The sequence below is a fragment of the Gallus gallus genome, chromosome 1 (genome assembly GCF_016699485.2).
Source record: "Gallus gallus isolate bGalGal1 chromosome 1, bGalGal1.mat.broiler.GRCg7b, whole genome shotgun sequence".
In the NCBI taxonomy this organism is placed as follows: Eukaryota; Metazoa; Chordata; class Aves; order Galliformes; family Phasianidae; genus Gallus; species Gallus gallus.
This window is the reverse complement of record NC_052532.1, coordinates 117533424-117551598: the sequence shown is the minus strand read 5'-3', so window position 1 is coordinate 117551598 and position 18175 is coordinate 117533424. Positions and strand designations below refer to the sequence as shown.

The window sequence follows — 18175 nt, the reverse complement described above, 5'->3', positions numbered from 1 at the left end:
TGACATATTTATAAACGTTAACGAGGCCAACTCTCAGTCTCATCTTCTCCAAGCTAAAGACACCCAGCTCCCTCCACCTTTCCTTGTAAGGGAGATGCTCCAGCCCCTTCATCATCTTTGTGTCCCTCTGCTGGACTCTCTCAAGCAGTTCCCTGCCCTTCTTGAACAGAAGGGCCCAGAACCGGACACATTATTTCAGATGCGTTCTCACCAGGACAGAGTAGAGGGGGAGGAGAACCTCTTTTGACCTACTAACCATGCCCCTTCTAGTATGCCCCAGGATGCCATTGGCCTTCTTGGCCACAAGGGCGTAGTGCTGGCTCATGGTCACCTTGCTGTTCATCAGGACCCCAGGTCCCATACACTGCTCTCCAACAGGTCAGTCCCCAACCTATACTGGTACCTGGGGTTGTTCTTGTCCACCCTAAGCCTCTACACTTGCCCTTGTTATATTTCATCAAATTTCTCCCCCGCCCAACTCTCCAGCCTGTCTAGGTCTCTCTGGGTGGCAGCACAGCCTCCTAGTGTGTCAGCCACTCCTCCCAGTTTTGTGTCATCAGCAAGCTTGCTAACAGTGCACTCTACTCCCTCATCCAAATCACTGATGAATATATTGAATAGTACTGGTCCCAGTACCAACCCGTGAGGAACTCCACTAGATACAAGTCTCCAGCTAGACTCACTCTGTCCCACTGACCACAACTGTCTGGCTTCTTTCCTTCAGCTGGTTCACAGTCCACCTCACTGCTCAATCATCCAGACCACGCTTCCTCAGTTTAGCTGGGAGGATGCTGTGGGAGACGGTGTCAAATGCTCCACTAAAATCAAGATAGACCACATCCACTGCTTTACCATCATCTACCCACCTGGTTACCTCTTCATAAAAAGCTATCAAGTTGGTCAAGCATGACTTTCCCTTGGTGAAGCCATGTTGACTGCCTCTAACGACCCTCTTATCCTTGAAATGCCTAGAGGCAGTGCCAAGGATAAGTTTTTCCATCACCTTTCCAGGGATGGAGGTGAGGCTGATCAGTCTATAGTTACCTAGGGTAGTTACCGCCTTCTCTGTATCTTCTATTACCAGGGCAGTTGTGTGTGTGTGTGTGTGCATGCACATGTGCACACCTGTTTGTGTGAGTGCGTGCGCCCAGTGGCAGCAAGGCTCAGACTTGCTCCCAGCTGCCCAGGGCCATGCAGCCCCTTAATGCCAACATCTATGCCATCCAGATACAGGTTGCCAGACTTTTGGAAAGAAATCCTGCTTCAACTCACTTTGGAAATGGTTCCACACAGTCAAGCTGTAACCCCTCTTGAAACCTCTTCACATTCTCAGCTACAAAACTGTCCCCACCATGAGCTATGCCTTTTCACCAGTGATGAAGAAGAGCCTGCGTACCGTGCTTGTAACAATCTGCACCAGCGGAGGTGACCTACTGTTGCTATTGCCACTGCCTACCGCCTCACCGTGCTCACATCCACTGCTTGGTCTTCTTCAATGCTCCGTGTGCGTCGATGAATGTCAGTGGGTGACATTTTTTCCACACGGAGGAGTTCAGTGACACACCTCTGCTTCACGTGCACTTCCACGTCAGACCCATTGTGTCAGACTGCCCCTCTGCTGCCATCTGTCACACGGCAATAATGTCATGGAATACCGGTGGGAAGGTTCGGCCCCTACTGCCACACCACCAACATCCGCCTCTGACGTCATGGGCCAACACCATACAATGAGAGGCATTACTTTCAGAGCAGCCCTCACAAAATGCATCAGATAATATAATAAGTAACAAAACTTATTTTATTTTATTTTATTTTATTTTATTTTTTTTACTGTTTAGTAAAGAGAACAGACTTTAGATTGCAGCTCTACATGTTCCATTTGAAAATCACCCAGTGTTGTAGTAAGCGTCTTGCGGGGGCACGGGATGTATGGGACAGGCCTCTCCCTAAGCATAGAGAGACAGCGCTATCGTGCTGACCTTGATGCAGAGAAAACAGGAGAAGAAGAAGAATGAGAAAAGAATGTGGAGACGGCCAAATAGGGCACGGTGTTGTCTGGTATGAACCAATCAGAGTGGGACATGACAGCACGGTTTTGTAGGTAAAAATGTAATATAAGCTGTGTTTTAGTAGTGAATAGGGGCCATTTTACCGATCATCATATTGGTGTCACCTCGGTATTTGGCCAAGCCGCAGGCTCCCCTAAGCAACGAACATCACGGTTGCCTGCGAAAGGCAACAAGTGGTGACCCCCGACGTGATGCTTAGGGGAACGAGTCGGCTGTCTGCTTGACGGGGCAGGAGCCCACCGCGGGGCGTTAGCACTTGCTGGGCGGTGGAAGCCGGGGGCCGAGCCCGGGGACAGAGGGAATCTGCAGTCACCCCTCTGTCGGTGGATGTCGCAGACGAGCGACGAATATAGCCTCCGGGATCACACCGGAGAAGAGCCTGGGATCCTGGTCTCAACTGGGAGGAGGATCGGAGGCGACATGGAAACCGTCATAAAGGTGATCGTTCACGCGTGTAAGATTTATCACGGGAAGCATGCTCCTTCTCAGAAGGAGATTGCTGCGGTCCTCTCGTTGCTTGAGAGGGAGGGGCTATTAACATCGCCCCACGATATTTGTGACCACAATAATTGGGATTCGATTACCGCTGCCTTATCCCAACGAGCAATGGTCACTCAGATAACAGCGGAGTTAAAAACTTGGGGTCTGATACTGGGGGCGTTGAAAGCGGCCAGAGTTGAGGGAAAGGTATTGGCGGAGGCTCGATACCTTTTGGGTCTTAGCGGAGGAGGCGAGACATGGGACCCGGTCGGGTCCGATGGGGGTTCGGGAGCAGTTTCTTGCAGGGGCCGAGAGGAGACGGAGCCGCCAATGACCGTTGGCGAGATGGCGCCGGCTGAGCCGACCGCGCTCAGTTCAAAAGAAGACAAACAACAAGAGAGTGAAAGGCCGTTGTCTCGTCCCCCTCCCCCGTATCCGAACCCCTCAGGCGGAACGTTGTATCCTTTATCAGAATTACGTCAGTGTTACCTGACTCAAGGGGGCGGAGGAAGCTGTGATCTACATGGGCAGGATCAACTTAGTGCCCACATGGGGTGGGACCAGACGAAAGGTCCGTCCAATGCGGACAGGGGGCAGAGCCTACCGTCTCTGGTCTCTCCCAGGAGTGATAGTGTAGAGGAGAAAGAAGGGACTGGCTTTGAGTGCAGGGGGAAGGATCAAATGACGGACTGGAATGGGATTAGATCGGAGGCTCTGGGGAAGGGTATAGTTCCAGAGGCATTCCGGGTGACTGTGAGTGATCGTGGTCCCGAATGGGTGCCGCCTGACCCCGGGGGTGTTACGCGCCTGGTGGAATTTATGGATAAAAGAGGCCTGAAATCGCCTCTGACATTAAATGCACTACAAACTTTGGCTGCACTGGGGCCTCTCTTCCCCCGTGACATCACAAACTTAATGCGTATGGTGCTCAGGCTGGTTCAATATACGTTATAGGAGACAGACTGGATGGCCGAGTTGGGGGGCCGTGCCGGGGCGGCAGTGGTCGGCCCGGGCTGCTCCCTGCATGGGACCGGCATCCAGCGGCTTTCAGGGAAGGCTGTGGGAGTGGCTTTGCCCCAGGGCCAGCTAGCGAGACTGAGGCCAGGGGAGCTAATAGCAGCCACAGATGCAGTGGTGGAAGCGTTTAATAAACTTGTGCATAAGGCCGAACCACCTGCTCCGTGCACAGATATTACCCAGGGCGCGAATGAATCCTTTCAAAGCTTTGCAGACAGGCTTTTAGCTGCTGCAGAGGGGTCTGATCTCCTGGAACCAGCCCAAGGGCCAGTGATCATTGACTGCCTGCAACAGAAATCGCATGACAATGTTAAGGCATTGCTGCGAGCCGGCCCAAGTACGCTTAATACCTCGGGAGAAGTTATTCAGTATGTCTTAGATAAGCTCAAGGTGGCTCATTTAACTAATGAAGGGCTAGCCACAGCTATTGTCGTAGCTGTTGGCTTGCGGCAGCAAAGATTGCTGCAGCAGCAAGGGCTGTGTTTCCGATACGGCCAGTATGGCCATGTTAGAGCACAGTGCCCCTGTGGGGGAGGCCAGTCAGGGCCTCCTGATCACAGGAAGGGCTTACTAAAGGGTATCAGTCGTCGGGTATGTGGCAGTTAAACATCATGAATCTGGGAAAAACTCTGTGGGTACCATCGCGAAAAGTAATACCAGATATAAGTAACATATCTGCAAAAACTGAGTCTAGGTGCGAGTTTTCTACAGAAATTCTTCGTTGGCAAACCGAAGCCAACTCCAGAACAACTGAGGGACAGACGATGGGATCAAGAAGCATTCATCAAGAGGAGCACTACACCTGCAACGCTGACACTTCCGATGTTGCTGATGTTTATGGTGTCCCTGGCGATTACAGCGTGTTGCAAACAACTACAGTGGACGCAATAACATCTGCAGAAGATTAAAGAAGAGCGTGATCCCTTTGAGAACTGGCTGGATGGACTGTTTGGGGGAACGGGTTCATGGTTAAAGCAACCACTTAAGGTTTTTGCGATAGGGTTTGCAATCTTTGTGTGTATTCTAATCTGTCTTCCACGCTTTGCAGGATGCTTGTAGAACTGCCTTCAGCAAATTATGGAAAAGACTTTTGACTATCAGATTGAGTATCATAGACTGCGTGAAAAGTTGTAGAAGGATTTAGGTTATTGTGTTCATGCTGTAACGGGGCAAGGCTTGGCCGAGCACGGGAAAGGATTCCCTGTTGCTCTGATGTTTGCTTAAGAATTGTAGAAAGTAGTAGGAATAGTGTGCTGAAATATATTTAGGATTAGGCGTTTTGCGTTGCTTCGCGATGTACGGGTTAGGCGTGTGTGTAAGTAGTATTTAGCTTAGGGAGGGGGAGATGTTGTAGTAAGCGTCTTGCGGGGGCACGGGATGTACGGGACAGGCCTCTCCCTAAGCATAGAGAGACAGCGCTATCGTGCTGACCTTGATGCAGAGAAAACAGGAGAAGAAGAAGAATGAGAAAAGAATGTGGAGACGGCCAAATAGGGCACGGTGTTGTCTGGTATGAACCAATCAGAGTGGGACATGACAGCACGGTTTTGTAGGTAAAAATGTAATATAAGCTGTGTTTTAGTAGTGAATAGGGGCCATTTTACCGATCATCATATTGGTGTCACCTCGGTATATGGCCAAGCCGCAGGCTCCCCTAAGCAACGAACATCACGGTTGCCTGCGAAAGGCAACACCCAGTAATTTATGTATCACCCAGTATTTATGTCATCGGAAAATGGAGCTGCAAAGAAACAAAGAAGTGGATGAAGTTTTGGCAGTCTTGAAACTTATTCTCAAATTCCCGTAGCAAAACAGAAAGCACAGCTGCATATTTTTTGCGCTAGGGGCTGACCTGCAGGATAGGAGCTCTGCAGAGAAGGACCTGGGTGTCCCGATGGACAGCAGGCTGGCCGTGAGCCTGCAGTGTGCCCTTGCGGCCAAGAAGGCCAATGGTATCCCGGGGCATGTTAAAAAGATTGTGGCCAGCAACTTGAGGGGGGTGATCCAGGACACTTTTCTGCTCAGCCTCCTGTAGGGAATTGCTTTTAGCAGGGGAGTTGGTCTCAGTGATCTCCAGAGGTCTTTTCCAACCTCTATGATTCTGAGATTGTACGAAAAAGAAATCGCAAAAACCATATGCTAGTTGCGTAGGATGGATTTGGCAGAGGCAATCCCTTTTCCAAGGCGAAAGGAAGGTCTTAGCAGTAGTAGTAGTAGGCAGGCAGTGCTGTCATACCAGGAGAGAGGCCAGTAAGCAATGCTCGCTGTCTGTGGGTGCTGGAGGCTGCCCTGTACCAGGAGAATGATTAGCCCCACAACTTTTGTCATGATCCAAACAAAATTGCACTGTAATGCTAGAGGGGAACAGCAGCAGGGGACAACCCCACCACAATACAGAAGGCTTTCCACAGTGTTCTGCAGCACAGAACCTTCCTGCCCAAGTCTATTTAAGAGCTGTACAGGGACACTGCCTGAAGCTGAGCAAGGGCCATGGTACACTGCGGCCACCAGAGAAGGACTGCCTCTGAGCACAGGGACAGCCACTCTGTCAGAAGGGGCCCTCGGTGCCAGAGAGACACAACTCGTAAACCAGAAGGAGGAACATGATACAGTCGGCCGCCAGTTACCGGCTTTCATTCTAGCTGGCGGTTGCTGAAGTGCGCTTGGGGACGGAGGGTGACTGCAGGCAAAGGGAAATGAGGAAATCACAGAAACACAGGCTAGAAAAGACCTCAAGAAATCATTGAGTCCAACTCCTTTGCTCAAGCAGTAACTCTACGACAGGTGGCACAGCTAGCTGTCCAGATGGGTCTTGAATATCTCCGTAGGAGGAGACCCCACATCCTCTCTGGGTAACCTGTTCCAGTGCTCCATCACCCTTACCGAAGTTCTTCTGCATGTTAGTACGGAACTTCCTATGTACAAATTTTAGACCATTACTCCTTGTGCTATCACTACACACCATCAAGAAGAGCCTGGCCTAATCCATTCGCCTCCCACCTCCCTTGAGATCATAGAATCATAGAATGGCTGGGGTTGAAAAGGACCTCAAGGATCATCTAGTTTCAACCCCCCTGCCATGGGCAGGTTTGCCAACCACTAGACCAGGCTGCCTAGAGCAGCATGTTGAAAACCATCCCCCCCCTTGTCCTATTACTATCGACCTATGTAAACAGTCTTTCCTGCTTCTGTTTATATGCTCCCTTCAAGGATACTGGAAGGGCACAATGAGGTCTCCCCAGAGCCTTCTCTTCTCCAAGCTAAACAATCCCAGTCCCTCAACCTTTCTTCATAGGAGAGGTGTTTAAGCCCTCTGACCATCTTAGTGGCCCTTCTGTGGACCCAATACAAGAGCTCTGTGTCTTTCTTGTGCTGGGGGCCTCAGGCCTGGACGCAGTACTCCAGATGAGGCCTCACAAGATCAGCTTAAAGGGGGACAATCACCTCCTTCTCCCTGCTGGCCACCCCTTTTTAAATGCAGCCCGGGATATAGTTGGCCTTCTGGGCGGCAAGCACATGCTGCTGGCTTATGTCCAGCTTCTTGTCCACCAAGACCCCCAGAATATTGATAAATATTTATGTGTTCCCCCCTCAGTCCTCTTTTCCCCAGGCTGAACCGACTCAGATTACTCGGCCTTTCATAGAACCATAGAATCACAGAATGGATTGGGTTGGAAGGGACCCCAAGGCCCTGCCCCAGGCAGGGACACCAACCTCCAGATGTAGTACTATACCAGGTTGTCCAGGATCCCATCCAACCCTGTCTGGAATACCTCCAGGGATGGAGCACCCACAATTTTTCTAGGGAGCCCTGTTCCAGCACCTCATCGCTCTTTCTGTAAAGGACTTCCCCCTAGCATCCAATCTAAATCTTCACTTCTTGAGCTTAAAACCATGCTCCCTTGTCCTATCACTGATTACCCTTGTAAAAAATTGATTCTCCTCCTTATTATAATCCCCTCTGTAGTCTAAATGTGGCCTCACCAAGGCAGAGTAGATGGGGAGGATCACCTCCCTTGATCTGCTGGCCACACTCTTTTTCATGCACCCCAGGAGACCATTGACCTTCTTGGCCACAAGGGCACACTGCTGGCTCATGACCAACCTCTTGTCCACCAGAACACCCAGGTCCTTCTCTGTAGAGCTCCTCTCCATCAGGTCATCCCCTAACCTGTACTGATGAGTGTGGTTATTCCACCCCAGGTGAAAGACTGCATGTGCTCTTGTTAAACCTCATTAGGTTCAAGAGGAGCAGGTTAAACAAAGTAAATAAGCCATACAAGCATTAAATGCATTTATATATACATATATATGCACATGCACAGCTGCGCACACAGACATATATCTAAGTAGAAAATAGCATTATTATAAAAAAAGAATATATTTAGAATTCTACTCTGTACTGAGTGAATTTTCATTACAGACAAGGAAAGGTACTCCTTTAAAAAGATGCTTAGTTAATGAATCAGTTTTTTACAGTGTGAACCAAAATGCACTGGGGAAATTTTGTTTTAATGATGTCAACGTGAATGATAAAAACAAACACCTTTTTAATATTGTTAGAACATTGGTAAATAGCCTGGGAAATAATGTAATGAAAATTAGGTACCCAGAGTAATAAATGAGTAACAGTGTGAGCTGTTTGCAAAGCCACCTAGCTTAACAGAGTAGCTATTGAACAGGCTGCTCTGCAGCCACTTGACAGAACCTTGATTCTGGTTTTGAATTAAAAAAAAGAACAAAACCTGAAAAGAAACCAGGAAATGCTGAGGGAAATTTGTACTGAAATGACAGAATGTGACACTTTGTATAAATCTTCAAACTGGCAGTCATTAAATTGCACTTTTAATTTTTGCTTTTAATTCAGCAATACGCAGTCTAGGGCTATTACCTATGTGAGTAAATGTGTTTTTCAGTGGCAAAAATGATAGGATTAGATGCATTATTTAAACATTTAATTGCTTATTTAGTGCATTTAAAAGTCTCCTAACCATTGCCTTTATTGATAGATAAGAAGTTACAAAGATAGTGCAAAATATTGCCCCCCCTTCATATATACATACACACACATATTCTTTAAATGAGTGGATATCATATTTTTCTACAAATAGAACTCTACATTTTCATCTTACAGGTGGAAAAAAAAACAAAATATATTTTTTGACATTTGTGTTAGTTAATTAAAATAATCTCAAGGGAAATGAGGGGCTCTTTTGGGCTGGATAAATAGTTTCTGAGGACACTAAGCACTTGATCCAAAGCCTACTGAACTCAGCAGGAGACTTTCCATCAACTGCAACAAGATTTGGATGAAGCTATAAATGTTTTTTTTCAAAGTATCTTCAAAGTAAATGCTACAAATTTAATTAGAATAAAGGAAGAAAGTTCCTTTAGCAGTTCCTTTAGTCCTTTCCAAGGACTGAAGGACTCCAAGGACTGTTCACTGATTATTTCTGAGTCACCTGATCTAGCTGTGGATGGTCCTGTTCACTGCTGGGGAATTGGACCAGATGATCTTTAAAGGTCCCTTCCAACTCTGAGGATTCTATGATTCTATGATTTTGTGTCATACAGAATGATAATAATAATATAATAATACATAGGATTATGTATTATGCAGAACTCTTTCAACGTGCTTAATAGAGAGCAACGTTCTGGTTACGCAGCAGACTTGATTTGACATCTCTGCTCTGAGACTGTTGTTTGTTACACACATAGAAAAGATACTGTAAGCTACATATAAACAGTGCAGAGAGCAGAGGCTGGAGCCCAGGGCTTCCTTTTCTTTCAGCCAACAAAACTTGAATTCATCTCTGCAGATTGTATCCCTGCATCATGGGTAAGCAGTTAAATAAGAGATGTACGTGTGGAAAAAAAGAATACCAGTACTTGCTCTTGACCTTAAGAGAAATCCACAGGCATCTCTAGCTTTTACAGAAAAGCTGATGCTGGGCCCTGAAAGCATCTTTCAGGATACTACCAAACCAAGGCATGTCAGGCATCCTTCCTCAGGGAGATCTGGCTAGAAACACGTTTACTTTCAAGTAGGCATTGAGCTGCTCAGCAATAATCTAAACTGAGGTGTTTGTATAGGAGCCCAGAAGCACAGTCACTGCAGAATACAGAACTTTACAGTAAAAAAACAAAGTAAAAAAAAAAAAACATTCATTTTTTTAAATTTAATTCTTAAATCCTGGCTTAATTTTAAATGTGAACTGAAAAATCACTGAGAGCATATGTCACACTTGAACAGAGCCTGAATGTGTAGTGTCAACAAAAATAATTCATCTGAAAATGAACCAGACAAGTATTTATAGGAGAGAAAATAAGTAACAGTATAGCATATTAATGCAGTAATACAGGGATACGTTTAAGGTATCTTCCTTTTGAACTCTGTCAGCTGTTAAAACAACATAATCCATTTGAAAAAGACAGAGATAAATAGCATATTCTTAAAGGAAATAAATAATGGTGCCCTACTTCATAGGCAATAGTGTAAGTGAACAGATTTCAGAAACAAATTTGCAAAACTGAAGACAAGTGTACTATCAAAGCGAATAACATACCATACAGGAAAAGAAGTGGAACCATGTACAGTGCTGTTTGTGTGATGCATTGTTATAGAAATAAACCAGAATTGACGCGCTTTTATACTACTGAAGGTGATTTCCAAAGTTATGGCTACAACTACCCTGGAGTCTAGAAGAAAGCATATTTGTAAATTATAATCCTTATTTTAAAAAATATTTTATTTTCAGAATTCACAGTCAGTCTTCCTAATGAATCATTAAATGAAGATGATTTACAGTCTTTCCATGAAGTAATAATTATCAATTTTTTTTCTTTTGTTCTCATAAAAGAATTGGTAAAATGAGTTTTCAGCATTAAAAAATAGGAACAAGATACTGTCAACTGTGAAGTAGCCAAGTTTGGAGTGACAATAACTGATTTACATTACAAGATGGTATTATGTTTTAAGGACTAATGTACCTGCAATATGGAAAGCGAGCAGAATTAACCTTATTTAGCCCCTTCCCTTATCCTTGTATAAATAATCATAAACATAAGAGAGAAGAAAGTGTCCAATTTTTTTTCCATACCAGTTGAAATGCTAATTCCCAATATCCCTAAGGAAAGTATACACATAAGGAGAAAGCATACTGAATAATGTGCAGAATTTTAAACAGTTGTGGCTGATCTTCCAGTAATTTTTCTGTTTGTTTTTTTTTATTACCCTGAAGTTACAGGAAAAACTTCGATGAGATTTATCACCCTGCCAGTTACAGGTATTTTCCTAGAAGAATGTTTACCTGCAGTCATTAACTCTGGAAAAATTTAATTTCAACATTATTGCGCAGTATCGCAGGGGAGAATGTTATTTCATAACAGGTGAAAATAATAATAGCTAAAAACTCTAAAACGTCTAATGTCTTCTGTGTCACATGTCAGTTTGACAAAGAACCATTTGGCATAGCAAAAACTATCCCATTTTCTTTAATAGTTTGTTTGAATAACATATTATCTTTTAAATACAATATTATATTTTATGCATTTTCTGACAATGTTACTAAATGGGGGTTTAATAATAAGATCATGTAAACATTAGACTAGTGCACTAATGCTAGCAAACTTGTTCACTGATGCCAGGGGCTATGAATGGATGCTCATCCATTACTTTTCCATCTACCTGTCCCTTCTTTCATTTCATGCTCTCTCTGATCTGTTGTGGATGCTAGGTGCTGTACTTTGGTTAGGATTTATTGGAAACAACAGCAGTTTTATCTCAGCACTGTAGGGATTGTGAGTTTAAAGATGCTGAAATTGTAGTTTTGTTTCCACTTCCAATTAATCAGCTTGGAAATTCAAAAAGTATGATTTACACTGGAAAGATTGTAAAATGTCAATTGCATTTCAGCGTGGAAAAATAAATTGAAATTAAGATGTATTCTCTGGCCAAATGTATTGTTATGACCATATATAAAATCAGAGTTTTCCACAGTTGTATTCTATCTAGAACATGACCAGTTAATCTCTGATTTGATATTAAAAATGTAGTTTTGGCAGCTATTTGCCATGCAGAAGTATAGGGTTTGGGGAAATGATAATGGCATGTAATGCCTTTTCTCTCAGAAACAATGATTTAAAATCCAGTCTACAGGTTGACAGTGAGAATGACCAATCTTTGTTATAAGGTTATGACTGCTGAGTGCTCCTCTTGAAATGATTACAGTGGGCTCAGCCCAGGCACAGCATTCACATCTCAGTTAACTGGTACTAGCAGCAATAAGAAAGAGTGACCCTTTTGTAAAGACAAATAGGTTATTTAAGTTCTGAAATACCTCTGGATATTTTAATGAGGTCTGCTTTCGAAGTCTCCCAGTAGGTAAGGAGGATCACAGTTTGTATGGTACTACTTCTGTAACACCACTGCTACGCACTCTGCAGATCTCACGCCGTTTCCCTTTACTGTTACCTTGCAAGAAGCTTCTCAATATGCAGGACTGACTCCAAGTCTAAGAACTGCAATGAAAGGAGTCATACATTTAGGAATGTTTGTTAAGGCTCTTTCACCAGAGTTTTAAAGGGAAATAAATCACCTTAGATCATCTCTAAGCAGCAGACTGCCAATCAGCCAACACAAATGTCCTTAATAGGAGAGATTATAGAGAGAGTGCTGCCCAGGAATGAAACTTTCAGATCTACTCCTAATTGTAACCCTAACTTTCTCTCCTTTACAAAGCTGAGGGAGAAGTTGTGGTCTGCAGACGTACTTTAGAGGTGGCCCTGGTCTCAATGAAAGACAAGCAGAAAAGAGGGTCTGCAAAAAACTGTCTCTTAGTACACAAATGTGGAATCCATTGCCTAAAGCAGCACAAATGTATTGATTCTGTATTTGTACGTGAAAATAAATGTCATTAAGTACAATCTTGTAACCCTAACAGTTGCATAAGTAATTTTGGTAGCCTAGTCCAGTTGAAGTACAAGGTCTGTCTGAGGTTGTTCGAAATATCAGTTCTAAGAGGTGTATCCTATCTGTATCAAAAGTAGTTTACAACATTTCTAACCATGACCTTTTGAATGAATAAAATGGACAACTGTTGTAGTAAGCGTCTTGCGGGGGCACGGGATGTACGGGACAGGCTTCTCCCTAAGCATAGAGAGACAGCGCTATCGTGCTGACCTTGATGCAGAGAAAACAGGAGAAGAAGAAGAATGAGAAAAGAATGTGGAGACGGCCAAATAGGGCATGGTGTTGTCTGGTATGAACCAATCAGAGTGGGACATGACAGCACGGTTTTGTAGGTAAAAATGTAATATAAGCTGTGTTTAGTAGTGAATAGGGGCCATTTTACCGCTCATCATATTGGTGTCACCTCGGTATTTGGCCAAGCCGCAGGCTCCCCTAAGCAACGAACATCACGGTTGCCTGCGAAAGGCAACAAGTGGTGACCCCGACGTGATGCTTAGGGGAATGAGTCGGCTGTCTGCTTGACGGGGCAGGAGCCCACCGCGGAGCGTTAGCACTTGCTGGGCGGTGGAAGCCGGGGGACAAGCCCGGGGACAGAGGGAATCTGCAGTCACCCCTCTGTCGGCGGAGGTCGCGGACGAGCGACAGATATACCCTCCGGAATCACGCCGGAGAAGAGCCTGGGATCCTGGTCTCAACTGGGAGGAGGATCGGAGGCGACATGGAAACCGTCATAAAGGTGATCGTTCACGCGTGTAAGACCTATCACGGGAAGCATGCTCCTTCTCAGAAGGAGATAGCTGCGGTCCTCTCGTTGCTTGAGAGGGAGGGGCTATTAACATCGCCCCACGATATTTGTGACCACAATAATTGGGATTCGATTACCGCTGCCTTATCCCAAGGAGCAATGGTCACTCAGATAACAGTGGAGTTAAAAACTTGGGGTCTGATACTGGGGGCGTTGAAAGCGGCCAGAGTTGAGGGAAAGGTATTGGCAGAGGCTCGATACCTTTTGGGTCTCAGCGGAGGAGGCGAGACATGGGACCCGGTCGGGTCCGATGGGGACTCGGGAGCAGTTTCTTGCAGGGGCCGAGAGGAGACGGAGCCGCCAATGACCGTTGGCGAGATGGCGCCGGCTGAGCCGACCGCGCTCAGTTCAAAAGAAGACAAACAACAAGAGAGCGAAAGGCCGTTGTCTCGTCCCCCTCCCCCGTATCCGAACCCCTCAGGCGGAACGTTGTATCCTTTATCAGAATTACGTCAGTGTTACCTGACTCAAGGGGGCGGAGGAAGCTGTGATCTACATGGGCAGGATCAACTTAGTGCCCACATGGGGAGGGACCAGACGAAAGGTCCGTCCAATGCGGACAGGGGGCAGAGCCTACCGTCTCTGGTCTCTCCCAGGAGTGATAGTGTAGAGGAGAAAGAAGGGACTGGCTTTGAGTGCAGGGGGAAGGATCAAATGACGGACTGGAATGGGATTAGATCGGAGGCTCTGGGGAAGGGTATAGTTCCAGAGGCATTCCGGGTGATTGTGAGTGATCGTGGTCCCGAATGGGTGCCGCCTGACCCCGGGGGTGTTACGCGCCTGGTGGAATTTATGGATAAAAGAGGCCTGAAATCGCCTCTGACATTAAATGCACTACAAACTTTGGCTGCACTGGGGCCTCTCTTCCCCCGTGACATCACAAACTTAATGCGTACGGTGCTCAGGCTGGTTCAATATACGTTATGGGAGACGGACTGGATGGCCGAGTTGGGGGGCCGTGCCGGGGCGGCAGTGGTCAGCCCGCGCCGCTCCCTGCATGGGACTGGCATACAGCGGCTTTCAGGGAAGGCCGTGGGAGTGGCTTCGCCCCAGGGCCAGCTAGCGAGACTGAGGCCAGGGGAGCTAATAGCAGCCACAGATGCAGTGGTGGAAGCGTTTAATAAACTTGTGCATAAGGCCGAACCACCTACTCCGTGCACAGATATTACCCAGGGCGCGAATGAATCCTTTCAAAGCTTTGCAGACAGGCTTTTAGCTGCTGCAGAGGGGTCTGATCTCCTGGAACCAGCCCAAGGGCCAGTGATCATTGACTGCCTGCAACAGAAATCGCATGACAATGTTAAGGCATTGCTGCGAGCCGGCCCAAGTACGCTTAATACCTCGGGAGAAGTTATTCAGTATGTCTTAGATAAGCTCAAGGTGGCTCATTTAACTAATGAAGGGCTAGCCACAGCTATTGTCGTAGCTGTTGGCTTGCGGCAGCAAAGATTGCTGCAGCAGCAAGGGCTGTGTTTCCGATACGGCCAGTATGGCCATGTTAGAGCACAGTGCCCCTGTGGGGGAGGCCAGTCAGGGCCTCCTGATCACAGGAAGGGCTTACTAAAGGGTATCAGTCGTCGGGTATGTGGCAGTTAAACATCATGAATCTGGGAAAAACTCTGTGGGTACCATCGCGAAAAGTAATACCAGATATAAGTAACATATCTGCAAAAAGTGAGTCTAGGTGCGAGTTTTCTACAGAAATTCTTCGTTGGCAAACCGAAGCCAACTCCAGAACAACTGAGGGACAGACGATGGGATTGAGGAGCACTCATCAAGAGGAGCACTACACCTGCAATGCTGACACTTCCAATGTTGCCGATGTTTATGGTGTCCCTGGCGATTACAGCGTGTTGCAAACAACTACAATGGACGCAATAACATCTGCAGAAGATTAAAGAAGAGCGTGATCCCTTTGGAAACTGGCTGAACAGACTGTTTGGGGAAACGGGTTCATGGTTAAAGCAATTGCTTAAGGTTTTCGCAATAGGGTTTGCAATCTTTGTGTGTATTCTAATCTGTCTTCCACGCTTTGCAGGATGCTTGTAGAACTGCCTTCAGCAAATTATGGAAAAGACTTTTGACTATCAGATTGAGTATCATAGACTGCGTGAAAAGTTGTAGAAGGGTTTAGGTTGTTGCGTTCATGCTGTAACGGGGCAAGGCTTAGCTGAGCACGGGAAAGGATTCCCTGTTGCTCTGAAGTTTGCTTAAGAATTGTAGAAAGTAGTAGGAATAGTGTGCTGAAATATATTTAGGATTAGGCGTTTTGCGTTGCTTCGCGATGTACGGGTTAGGCGTGTGTGTAAGTAGTATTTAGCTTAGGGAGGGGGAGATGTTGTAGTAAGCGTCTTGCGGGGGCACGGGATGTATGGGACAGGCCTCTCCCTAAGCATAGAGAGACAGTGCTATCGTGCTGACCTTGATGCAGAGAAAACAGGAGAAGAAGAAGAATGAGAAAAGAATGTGGAGACGGCCAAATAGGGCATGGTGTTGTCTGGTATGAACCAATCAGAGTGGGACATGACAGCACGGTTTTGTAGGTAAAAATGTAATATAAGCTGTGTTTTAGTAGTGAATAGGGGCCATTTTACCGCTCATCATATTGGTGTCACCTCGGTATATGGCCAAGCCGCAGGCTCCCCTAAGCAACGAACATCACGGTTGCCTGCGAAAGGCAACAACAACTCAGCAGAATAGGAGACGAAGGGTATCCAAAACCATGAAAAAATGGAGGTAAGTTCAGAGGAATCGATGTTACCACTGTAATTTCAAAGAGTAGGCTAAGTGGGGTACCTGATAAAGGCAAAGCAAGAGGAAGAGATTATATTGCCATTTTCTAACATCAGCAGTTTCAGTTGTCCATTTAAAGCTGTGACTGAACCTTGTTCTAGGGGAAAGTTGCAAGGTGGAGTCGTTCCTGGGGAACTCAGTAGTGTCTTAATTCAGATTCAAACTTAACACTAAAATTGCTCTTAAAGACTTCAAAACATGTCTGAGGAACATTCAATCTCACCCCATACATTTAGTTTAGTAAAATCTGTATTACAGTTAATAATACATGCTTGTTTCTAAAGTAGTGTCAAAAGTCACTTGATTTGGCATGCCTCTCAACGTTGGAGTATTTATTTACAACAAAATATATCTTCTATAAAATATAAGGCTCAGTCTTATCTCACATTTGTGGCCTTGTTAAGGGACATATATAGATAAGAGGTAAACAGTCTTCTAAAAGAATATAAGCAATTTATCTAAATCCTTTTGGGAAAACGAATAGAAATATAGACTTTTTGCCTGCCATATAGCATAATGAATGACTGGACTAATAATAGTATCTAAAATTTTGCTGCTGGTTACATGCTGTTCAGCAGGTCTGCTGTGTTAACTCCTCTCTGCAGAGACCACACTGTCTCTCACCTTCTTTTAGGCTTTATCAGCAGTTCCTCATTTTGTGTGAATGCCCTTTCTCTATTCCTTTGATTCTTCTCTTTTTTTCTTACAGTATATGTATCAGTTTCTTCCTCTCTGTAACCCTTTTCTCTTTTCACATGCCTTTCAGTAATTTTTGTTTCCTTCCCTCTCCCTGCTGTCTCCTTGTCTTTATTTCCTGCACCCTTAAAACATTCCTTACCCTGCAGATATGTATTTTGGATTATCTGAGAGATCATCTTATTTCTTGCAAACCAGTGTTTTATTGTAAAACAATTGATTCTGATTTTTTGGGGGGTCATGCTATAACACACACATTCTGTATGAAAACAGCTCCCAAATCCACCTAAATTCTAATTTACGTTCCCTGCTATATGTGTATGGATGAAGAGAAAAAAGAATACAAATAGTGTATCTTTAAAGTATGTGTCCATTTTTGTTTGCTGTCCAACTTGCAATTATTTGTTTCATAATTTTTTTTTCTATTTCATTTTTTAAAATCCCAACACCTACAATATATAGAAATAAAAGTAATGATGTTAGGAATGACCAATTTTAATAAATATGTTTAATCCAATGAATATTATATATTGGTTGGATTGTTTTTTCAGAGCTTCCAAATGAAAAAAACATCGTTTTTTTTAAAAAAAGAAGATATCATTAAATTGTGTTTTCAGAAGCATTTATTATTATTCTTAACACCACTATGTCACACACAAGTTTCCTCGTTTTAGAACTTTTAAATTTTGGTTGCCTGCAATGATAACTATATGTTTCTTCCTTTCCTCTTTTTTAAAACTCAGTGTCTAAAACTGAACACCAACCTGAAAAGGATTTTTCATCATATTTCTTACCGTGTTTCAAAGACACACTTCTTACTTCCTTCTAAACTTTACCCGAGAGCTAATAACCCCTCGACAGATTCTTTCTCTCAGACAAAAGCGTCTGGACAGTTACTTGTCATTGTAGATAAGATTCCATATTTATTAGAAACCTGTTAATGTTACCTTCTTATATTGAAATTCACAGCTGCAACAAGATATGGTTCAAAAATATGGACAATTTCATACAGGTGAAATAAATATGATATACTTAATATACTTGCATTTTTTATTTGTTTTAACCATATCCACCAGCACATTCCTTAAGATTTCCATGAAAATATGGAAGATGGGTTCTGTGGTGTGCTCAGAGATCCTGGTTCCTCACTTCTTGAAACTGAGAAGATAGGTGAATCTTATAGAATCATAGAATCCTTATATAGAATATATATCCTTATATCCTTATATATATCCTTATATATATCCTTATATATATATATATATCCTTATATAGAATATATATTATATAGAATATAGAATCCTTAGAGTTGGAAGGGACCTCTGAAGGCCATCTACTCCAACT

General features: G+C 44.6%; 1 protein-coding gene across 1 annotated transcript; it reads left to right on the top strand.

The window, feature by feature from the left end:
* The first annotated feature begins 12906 nt into the window (after positions 1–12906).
* On the top strand, positions 12907–17867 carry LOC121107139. The gene has a single exon (XM_040649893.2). The coding sequence runs from the start codon at positions 13256–13258 to the stop codon at positions 14936–14938; it is 1683 nt and encodes a 560-aa protein (XP_040505827.1). The 5' UTR covers positions 12907–13255; the 3' UTR covers positions 14939–17867.
* Positions 17868–18175: the final 308 nt, after the last annotated feature.